General features: G+C 32.5%; 2 protein-coding genes across 2 annotated transcripts in view; both read right to left on the bottom strand.

Moving 5' to 3' along the window:
* Positions 1-1,926: 1,926 nt before the first annotated feature.
* LOC111696427 (uncharacterized) lies at positions 1,927-6,092 on the bottom strand. Its single transcript, XM_023466028.1, has 6 exons — positions 5,968-6,092; positions 5,686-5,787; positions 5,316-5,469; positions 4,064-4,117; positions 3,581-3,623; positions 1,927-2,153 (listed from the first exon to the last, which is right to left on the bottom strand). Exons 1-6 carry the CDS (start codon positions 6,075-6,077, stop codon positions 1,942-1,944), a joined length of 675 nt encoding a protein of 224 aa, XP_023321796.1. The 5' UTR covers positions 6,078-6,092; the 3' UTR covers positions 1,927-1,941.
* Positions 6,093-8,040: 1,948 nt separating this feature from the next.
* The window catches only part of LOC111696410 (protein-methionine sulfoxide oxidase mical3b), an 82,234-nt gene continuing 80,508 nt past the window's right edge, over positions 8,041-9,766 (bottom strand). Inside the window, exons 40-41 of the mRNA XM_023466007.1 lie at positions 8,441-8,527; positions 8,041-8,108 (exon numbers count right to left, since the gene is read on the bottom strand). Of these exons, the coding sequence (XP_023321775.1) occupies positions 8,041-8,108; positions 8,441-8,527 (155 nt within the window). The remainder of the gene's footprint in view (positions 8,109-8,440; positions 8,528-9,766) is intronic.

The following is a 9,766-nucleotide window of genomic DNA, read 5'->3' as shown; positions in this document are numbered from 1 at the left end:
CTGTACAGGGATCCCTGCAGTACATTAATAATGTAAACAAAGTTAGACACTACACTAAAAGTAGTTCTGTACAGGGGTCCCTGCAGTACATTAATAATGTAAACAAATCTAGACACTCCACCATTAATTGTTCTGTACAGGGGTCCCTGCAGTACATTAATAATGTAAACAAAGCTAGACACTACACTATTAGTAGTTTAGGGGTCCCTGCAGTACAATAATAATGTAAACAAAGCTAGACAATACACCATTAGTAGTTCTGTACTGGGGTCCCCGCAGCGCAATAATAATGTAAACAAAGCTAGACACTACACCATTAGTAGTAGGGGTCCCTGCAGTACATTAATAATGTAAACAAAACAAGCCACTACACCATCATTAGTAGTTCTGTACAGGAGTCCATGCAGTACATTAATAATGTAAAAAAGCTAAACGTGAAACCATATCATAGTTCTGAACCAATGTATTGTAAAAAAATTCATACTAATTTGACAACGCCAAATATGATAACTTTAACTTAAAAAACCAAAAAAAAAAATTTTTTTGAAATTTTTTATATTTAATAAATCCAACTTAATTTGTTTCTTAATAATGATGGAAATAATATGATAATCTTATGAGGAAAAAATGTAATAATGGAAATTCTTGAACGAGATGAAATAATCTTGATGTATTCTTTAACGAATGTTAAAATGTTAAAAAAACCTCCTATAAGTAAAAAATGTTTCTTAATTTGAAAGTAATGCATGTGGTGTGATTGTTTACCAATTTCTAATGATTTTGCTCGTTTTTTAAGTTGATACTACATTTAGATACAGCATGTTAAATGTGCCCTGAGTTTTTTTAGAATGAGAGAAGGTATAGTAGTGGGTTGTCTTAATCTACTGAACAATATCGTGTCTTCATTTATAGAAGAAATCATTTTCTGAATATTAGATCCTAAATATTCCAAAAAGAGGAGATAAAAGCAGGTTATCTAGTAAGAATCAGTTCGACATAAACTAATGAAGATCTTTGTCTTTTATTCATGAAGCAAGATTTACTGGTTTGTTTTCATTGCTTTGGAGTGCTAAGACTCCATTAAAAGTGACACTAATATTTCAATGATAAGTTTTTATACTTTTTTTTGGTTTTGATTGTGGTTTCACTTCATCATCTCGAACTATGCAAGATATGGTGACTCAGACTGAAAAGCTCTGACCATACTATTACAAGTATGCAGAGATTTGCAAAATCTTACCAAACTTGGTTTGAAATGAAGATGAACTAAAAAAATTAATAAGAAAGGCAGACGGGCAATATGCTTTGAGACTCGGCAGTTTGATGAAAGTGTCTAATGTAAGGCTAACGGCATCGTCCATATTTTTGGGAATGGTCAGAAAATGTTAATTTCCACTCTTCTGTCAGAACTAGGGTTGAGATTCAAATTGATATTTCTGAATTAAGGAATATCAATACTTCAAAAGACGAAAAAGGTAAGTGAGCATGAAAAGGTAAGTGAGCATGTTTTACTAAAGTAAAAAAGGTACGTTTGCATGTTTTAATATAAAAGAAAAAGGTAAGTGAGTATGTTGTTTTTAAGTTAAAAAAGGCAAGTTTGTATGTATTAATGTAAAAGAAAAAGGTAAGTAAGCATGTTTTTTTTTAAGTTAAAAAAGGCAAGTTTGCATGTGTTAATGTAAAAGAAAAAGGTGAGTTTGCCCTGTGCATGTTGTCAGTACAAAATAATTAAGTTAAAATCAATATTGATCTATACTGAAAAGATCAATATAAGGAGCGAGTAAGAATGAATATTCTTTAACTAGTGTAAGAATTTCCATTCTTTAATGCTTGGAGCGTGTAAGAATATACATTCTTTCATAACTGGTCAGACTAGGCTTGTACAGAGCAGTACCTTTACGGTACATAATTAAAAATATATATTGTTTTAATTACTGATATTTATAAACTGGTCAAACTAAGCTTGTACAGAGCAGTACCTTTACAGTACATAATTAATAATATATATTGTTTTATGTACTGATATTTAGATAAACTGGTCAGACTAGGCTTGTACAGAGCAGTACCTTTACAGTACATAATTAATAATATAAATTGTTTTATGTACTGATATTTAGATAAACTGGTCAGACTAGGCTTGTACAGAGCAGTACCTTTACAGTACATAATAAATAATATATTGTTTATGTACTGGTATTTAGATAAACTGATCAGACTAGGCTTGTACAGTGCAATACCTTTACAGAACATAACAGCAAATATATTGCTGGGCCTCCCAGGTTTAAAACCGAGCTTTTCCATACAATAATCAGTATACAATAATAATGTACGTATTCAATTTACATTATCAATATTCAATATATTCAATATCTGACATATGATGTTCTAAATAACAGAAAATTTATTAATATGTATATTTAACATGGAATATTTGAATTTCTAGTAAAATATTAGGTTGGAATACAAAAATATCACATTTCAATATTTTTTCCCTCCAGATAAATATCATATTTATATTTTAAAGAGAAACCTTGAAGAGGGAAGATGGAAGAAAGAAGAGAAAAGGGGGAAGAATAGGGGAGGGAGAAGAGGGAAAGAAGAGGAGAAAAGGAAAAAAGAAAGAAAGAAAAAGGAAGGAAGAGGAGGGAAGGAAGACAATGGAAGGGAGAAGTGGAAAGGAATAAGAGGGAAGGGAGATGAAGGAAGAAAAGGAAAGAACAAAGAGGGAAAAAGGAAGGAAGAAGAGGACAGAAAAACGGAAAAAGAAAACAGGGGCGGACACAGGGGGGGGGCGGGGGGACAGCCGCCCCCCCCTGACAGATTCAGGGAGGGGGCGTAGCCCCCCCCTGAGATTTCGAGGCAAAAAATATTAAATTAATTATTGTTTCAAAGCTGTTTTTAGATGCCATGAATTTTTCCCGTTGAATTGTAAAATATAATTACTGCCAGGGGCGGACACAGGGGGGGGGCGGGGGACATTCGCCCCCCCCTGAGATTTTGAGGCAAAAAATGTTGATATTTGATAAAACGTGTGTTTTTCTCCCTGTCCTAATCCTATATTTTTGTTCCTCATTCCTGAACAATCTTTTTATTGTTCCTAAATCCCTGTCCGAATCCTTTAATTTTGTTCCTAATTCCTGAACAATCTTTTAATTGTTCCTAAATTCCTGTCCTAATCATTTATTTTTGTTCCTAATTCCTGAACAATCTTTTAATTGTTCCTAAATTCCTGTTCTAATCCATTAATTTTGTTCCTAAAAGTTAAAAATCTAGTTTTTTAGTCTTTAGTCATTAATTTTGACTCTTTTTGAGTCTTTTAAGTCAAAAAAAATTTTCGCTTACGTGCCGATTTTTTGTTCCTAATTATTAATTTTTTGTTCCTAAAAAATCTTGCCCCCCCCCCCTCACTCAAATCCTGTATCCGCCCCTGAAAGGAAATGAGGGAAGAAAAATAGGGAAGGAAGAACAAGGAAATGAGAAAGAAAGGGAGATAATAGAAATAAGTAAAATAATAAGGTTAAGGTAAAAGAGAGCTGGAGGGGAGTAGAGATTAAATAGAAAATATTGGGTTTATTAAAACCTGGTGGTGTTGGTCCTGTCAGTGGAACAGCTTGATGAATATACTAAAATTCAGATTCAACTTCTTTGTTCAGTTTTGTTTGAACCTGTGTACTCAAAACAATTGCTAAACATTTAAGTGACCACTTTGCTCGCAAATCTAATATTAATTGTTTATTCATCAGCATTAAATGTCAAAACAAGTTCAGATCTCATCAAAAAAATTTTCTTTTTAAAACACATTTTAGTATTTTAGTGAACAATTTGCTTATAAATCAAATATTTTTTACTCAAATTTTTAAATGAGGTCAAAACTTGTGTTTTATGTCACAAATCTACAATGCTTGATCTCGTTTAAGGATTAGTTTTCCCTGCTAGGCCGTCAATTAATTTAATCCGTAGGATCGGGATTTACGCCAACAAAAGTTTTAACCTCATCCAAAAATATTTTTCTTTTAAAAATACATTTTATAATTTGATTGATTTTCAGGTTGAAATCTTTTTCCTTTGAGGGTGGATCTTTTCTATTGACTAGTGGGGAGTTAGGCTCAACAATTATCTAGAAGTCAAAACAAATATATTTTTAGATTCTTGATTAAATATTTTAATAATCCACCGTGAACTGACCGACAAAAACAGGATCTTTGAACCCCCCCCCCCTCATTACCGAATTGGTATCTTACACTAAATCATTTTTTTTGCTATTTTCTTAAAAAATAAAGATCTTTTCTTGTAATTATAAAGTTTCGTAATTCGGACACAAGCCTTAGGGTTTCCGACCTTACAAATCAAATCAATTTACTGGTTTAAAGGGAGTGTTCGCGAAATATAAAAAGGGGTATGCATATATTTTCACATGTGGTTGAGCCAGCAGAAAGAAATATGTGTGGTATGTTTCCTGTATTCAAAGCTTACAAGATTAAATAATCATCGTTTGCATCCGATCTAAAAAAACGAGCCTATTGGGGTTTCGACCTTTCGCGAACACATCCTTTAAAACATTTAGACAATACTGCAAAATTAGGAAAAATAGGATTTGGCACAGATTTTCCCAGGTGGCAAGTTGAGTTGGAAAAAATATGTGCGGTATGTGCGGAGATTTCCAGCAAATGCGAAAATGTGCGCGAAAAATATGCAAACTTATATAGCGAAAAAAAGCAAAAAGTTTCGCTTTTTCCGGAAAATTTCGAATTCTTTGCAATTATTCACATTTGTTTTCGCTCAAAAATTTCCGCATAATATAAAACTGAATTTAATTAAACTTAAGCTTATATTTCCAACCAACAGCATAGTTAGCATGTAGGGGAGCAGGGAGGGGTATTTAAATCAGAAAGGCATTTAAAGGAACTGTCAACGTAAGTTTAAGTGACCCGGGTGGCATGTTTCATTCACACAACGGTAACTAGCTTATTTTGAAGTTTTTACGTTTTGCATTGATTTCTTTCAAATTTATGTAAAAACGCAATTCTCAACAGAAAATTATATTCTATTGCAAATGATTGCTTTGTAAATAAACGTTAGTAAAGAAACAATTGATATATTTTACTGTCCCGTTGGAGCATGTATGGAAAATACCGATCTCACAAGAACGGTTAAAACTAAGAATTAACAATTTAAATGATGAAGGATTCTATCAAGATGTAATTATTGAAATGTTGAAATGATAAAAAATTTATGCGTTTGACTAAAATTTAATAAAAGCATTACCTCAGGCCCCCTTACAATTTTTTTCTTAAATATAAATTTGTTTTTTTTTCCTTTGGTATTGACATAGTGTTAAAGGGATTATTATCTCTTCTCTCAATCTCTCTAATCTCCTCGTCTGCACTATCTGAACTATCAGATAAAGATTCAGTATCATCCGTTGATCCTTCCTCACTACTAGCAGTCACTCGTCGCGGACCTCGTCGTCTGAAAGAGATTTAGTCTGAAAGGGGCTGTAAGCGTAATTGACCCTCTGCAAAAATGACAAAGCCCAATTTACAACGGTACCCTTGAAACCTAAATCTGTTAAAAAATGTGGAAGATAACGTCGTTTTTTTTGGCTCGAGTATTTCAACTGTAACTGTTATGTTAAAAATAAGGTAAAAATAAGTTATTTTTTGCCAATTTTAATTTTAATTTAACCTGTATCTATTAACTTTAGGGACTTCGACCGGAAGTCCCTCACAGTCTGAACTATCTTCATATTCCTGGTCTGTATAATTCACCTCCTCCACTCCTGTCACCCTAAACAAACCATAAAATACATATTTTGGACATAAATAGAAAAAAATTTCTTAAAATAAATAAATAAGTGAGCACTGAGCATGTCTTTAAAATACAGATTACATGTAATTGCTTAATTAAGAAAATTACTTAAATCGCCGTAGCTTAAATTAGTGTTAAGTCCCTTTAAAACGAACTAACCCTTGTCTAGCCCGCCATTCCCTCGCCAGCTCTCTGCTCTCGTTGGCGGTCAACGGTCTCTCTAATCCATTCTGCCAATACCATACAGATTTAACAATCTTATCTTTCATCTATATTCATTTAAAGCAGAGTTTCTAAATTTGTTTATGCATGTAAAAATAAAACTTTTCCATTGCCCCCTACCCCCCCCCCTCTGTGTACATAAGGTAGGTAGGACATCCTTCTGATGAAACGTTTCTACCAAGTATGGACGATTAAACGGGCAACATCGCCCACCGGTCACTTAAAGGGACTTCAAGCATAATTTCAAGAGACTCTCAATGCAAAGAGGGGAAAGCTCAATTAACAACGGTACCCTTAAAACCTTCGTGTGTTCGTGGTGTCCAGAGATATATGTGTGTATAGTTATCTAAACGCTTGTATTCAGCTGAAAATGTCTGTGGGTGCTACTTGTGCTACGCTGTATTGAGTTGAGACTGTGCGTACACAGTGCTAAGTCCCTTAAAGGTAAAATTAAAAATAAAGATGTTATTTAGTTTTAATTTAAACTGATTATTGCAAGATTTCAATTCTGCAAATACACAGAAATTTCTTGAAAATTGGTAAAATCATACCATTTTACTTTGGTACATCACCTCACCATGTTTTTTCCCTGAAAGATAAACCATTAAGAAGATACAATTTCTGACTAGTGTGTATTCTTAAAAAAAACCCAAAATGTGAAAAAATAGTTTAAGTTCAGTAAAATAAAATTGTTGGTTAATTTTGTGTAACTTTAAATATATTTATAAAGTTGAAAAAGGATTAAATGGGAAAGGTTAAATTCACCAAGTTTAACTTCAAGTTTCAAAGTTAGGACAGTTAATGGCAAAACTTTGACGTTTCAACACTTAGCAGTTTGAAGATACTTGAAGTTGTTAAAAGTTGTTAAAAATTAATAGATGTAACCATTCCAACTTTTAGTTTTTAGAAAATCAAATAAGAACTCATAATCTAAACTTGAATTAACCTATTTCAAGTGACGGTATAAACCCCTGAAACATTTGTACCATGAGGGATGTTATGAAAAATAATTATTTCAATTAAGTTTCACTAAATTAATGACTGGAGGATATATTGTGCAGACTGCAGAGACTGTACAATTTTCACGAGACCACAATATCATGTTCAATGTTCATTGTTTCCAGAGCCCGCGATTAAAAAAATTCGGGAAAATACGGCTCGGGTCTAAGCTGTCATTGGCCTTATTTAATATTTATGGCTTTAGCTTTCGGATTCACAGAGTAGAGTTCAAAAAACCGGTTTAATATTTTATTTTGCGGATTTTCATGGTAGGAATTGACGCATTCCGGGATTTTATGAGAACAATACTCAACATTGAGCCTTATTCTCCACTAAAACCAAGGCCGGTTTAATTTTCATTGGGCCTCACTCCTTAAACCGAGCCAAAGATCTTGCATCTGTCAATCACGTGACACAAGCTGTCGTCAGAGTTGGGTCGAAGATTGAGTCTTAAAGTCGGGTTTAAGAAATTACGACTTGAGCCGAAGTTTTAAATCGCAGGCTAGATAAAGTGTAACCGCTGTAATTCAAACATGTTACACTTTAAAATTACTTCTTAATTCAACATTGAGAAGTCAATATTTTAAAAGTTCAGAGAAATCCCTCAGAATACACATTATTTAATATTCATGCTTGATTGCTTGATTATCTCGTGATTTTAAAAACTTCAAAGATTTAACATGCATTTACGAAATAAGAACCTTTTTCAAACTTTTAGATGAAACTTACAGAGAACCATTGGGAAAAGTATCAACTTTTCTTGCACTTAATCCATCTTAAAAATAAATCGGTTCAATTTAGATGAACTCATTTTCTTAGGTCTTCTGATAAAAAATATATTTTTATGTCACAAATACGTTAAGATTCATTCCTGACTAAAATTAAACATTTTACATTAATAAAAATGATATTGGACAGTAAAAATTCGTCATTTCAGGGAATATGCCATAGGTTATACCGCTATTTCAGGAATTTCATTAGGTTTGCAAAACATGATTCAGGGTTATGTATTTACTTAACAAATATAACACTATCCTCGCTAGTGTTTGCACAGTTTGTAGAGTTTCCAAAGTTTAGATCTGAGACCAGATTTAATAAATAGTGAGAAGTAGTTGAACCGTGTAGATGTAGTTCAACCACTTTTTTTGTGCGCTGGGTGAAGCGGTTCAACTGAGTCTACATAGTTCAAATACGGGAAGATCCATAAAACTGTGGACATCTTATCAATTTTATTTGTGTTTAATGTTAAGTTATGTCTTGTTGAAAATACACATCTTAAAGGTAATGTATCCAGGCACCGTTGCACACTGTACAAAGTACAAATGCTGATTCTTTAGTTTTAATAGTCGTCTTCCTATTCCACAGTTTTATGGATAACCCTGTATGTCTCGCTATTTATTAAATCTGCTCCCTGTCCATTCATCCTCGTCCATAATCCTCCCCTCCTCTTCAGCTGGGTTTAGAGACGCTTCGAATTCAGCACGCTCCGGGGTACCACCTTAAACAAATTAGAAATTTTATAATTGGATTTTTGTTGTAAATACTGTATATTTAGTCAATTCATAACAATTTCGCACTTTTAACAATTTTGACAATTCTTAGAATTTTCTTAACTGACATTTATTTCTTCAATTTTGTCTACTTTTAAGTTTTAACAATATAGTCCATTTTTTAAATTTTCATTGTCCCAACTCGGCCAATGATTAAATTTGTGCAAACATTTTTTATTTGGATTAACATTCTGTAAATTAACTGAAAAAACAACAACTTTTAGACCGGGCCTTCTAAAAAACAGTTTGTTTGCCAAAGTTCTTAGTATAATTATAAAAATACACATTTTTTGTAGACTCTGGTATAGGAAATATTATAGGAAATATAAAGTTTAAACAAATTTGTTTGGTGGAAAAGCTAAATATTTCAGTAACAACAAGTTCAAAATATTTCCAAAAAAACCTCAAAGCTAAAACAATCATCAAAATATGAACAAAAACATATCTAATTCTATTAAAGATTTAAAATCAACGAAGTAATGAGGGTGTAAGATTGATTGATGATTTTCTAAATTAAACTGAGTTTGAAAGAAACTCTCTACTCTTTACTCATAATCTCAATATTTAATATAATTTAGTTAGAAATTAATATCCGTCAAGAAAATGCAGATTCCAGAATAATTTTGTTTAATAATGAAAACAAAGAGAATTCACCATTTACAAAACATTAAATCAAACGTACAGATTGAGTTTATTTTCTGTCTAATATTTCTTTACCAAAATACATGCCGTCCTTGAAAGGCCGTTGGCCAAAATCAACCCCAGGGTTTCAGGCCTACGGGGTAGGGTTTATATATGGCTAACCTCATAGAAATGTTTAAATAAAAAGGCAAAACCAAATTAATAAATAAAGATCATCATATGTTTCCTCTCTGTTATCGCGAACAGTCATTTCAGTGAACATAAAATAGCTAACAAATTAAATGCAACGTACGTGTACACTGTGCATTAATATATTGTAATGTATAGTTGACGGTGTGCAGAGTACAGTGTACAATGTACATTGTACACTGTACAGTAGTGTACAATGTACATTGTACACTGTACAGTGACAGTGTACAGTGTACAGTGTACACAGTACAGTGTACATTGTATTAAATTCTAAAGAAATCTCTTTTTAGTAACGTATTAATAAAACCAAATTGCTAGCAATATTGGAATTGGGATTAAACTAAATCCAATATTCA

The sequence above is a fragment of the Eurytemora carolleeae genome, unplaced genomic scaffold, assembly GCF_000591075.1.
Source record: "Eurytemora carolleeae unplaced genomic scaffold, Eaff_2.0 scaffold6, whole genome shotgun sequence".
Taxonomy (NCBI): Eukaryota; Metazoa; Arthropoda; class Copepoda; order Calanoida; family Temoridae; genus Eurytemora; species Eurytemora carolleeae.
This window is presented reverse-complemented; position numbering and strand designations above follow the sequence as displayed.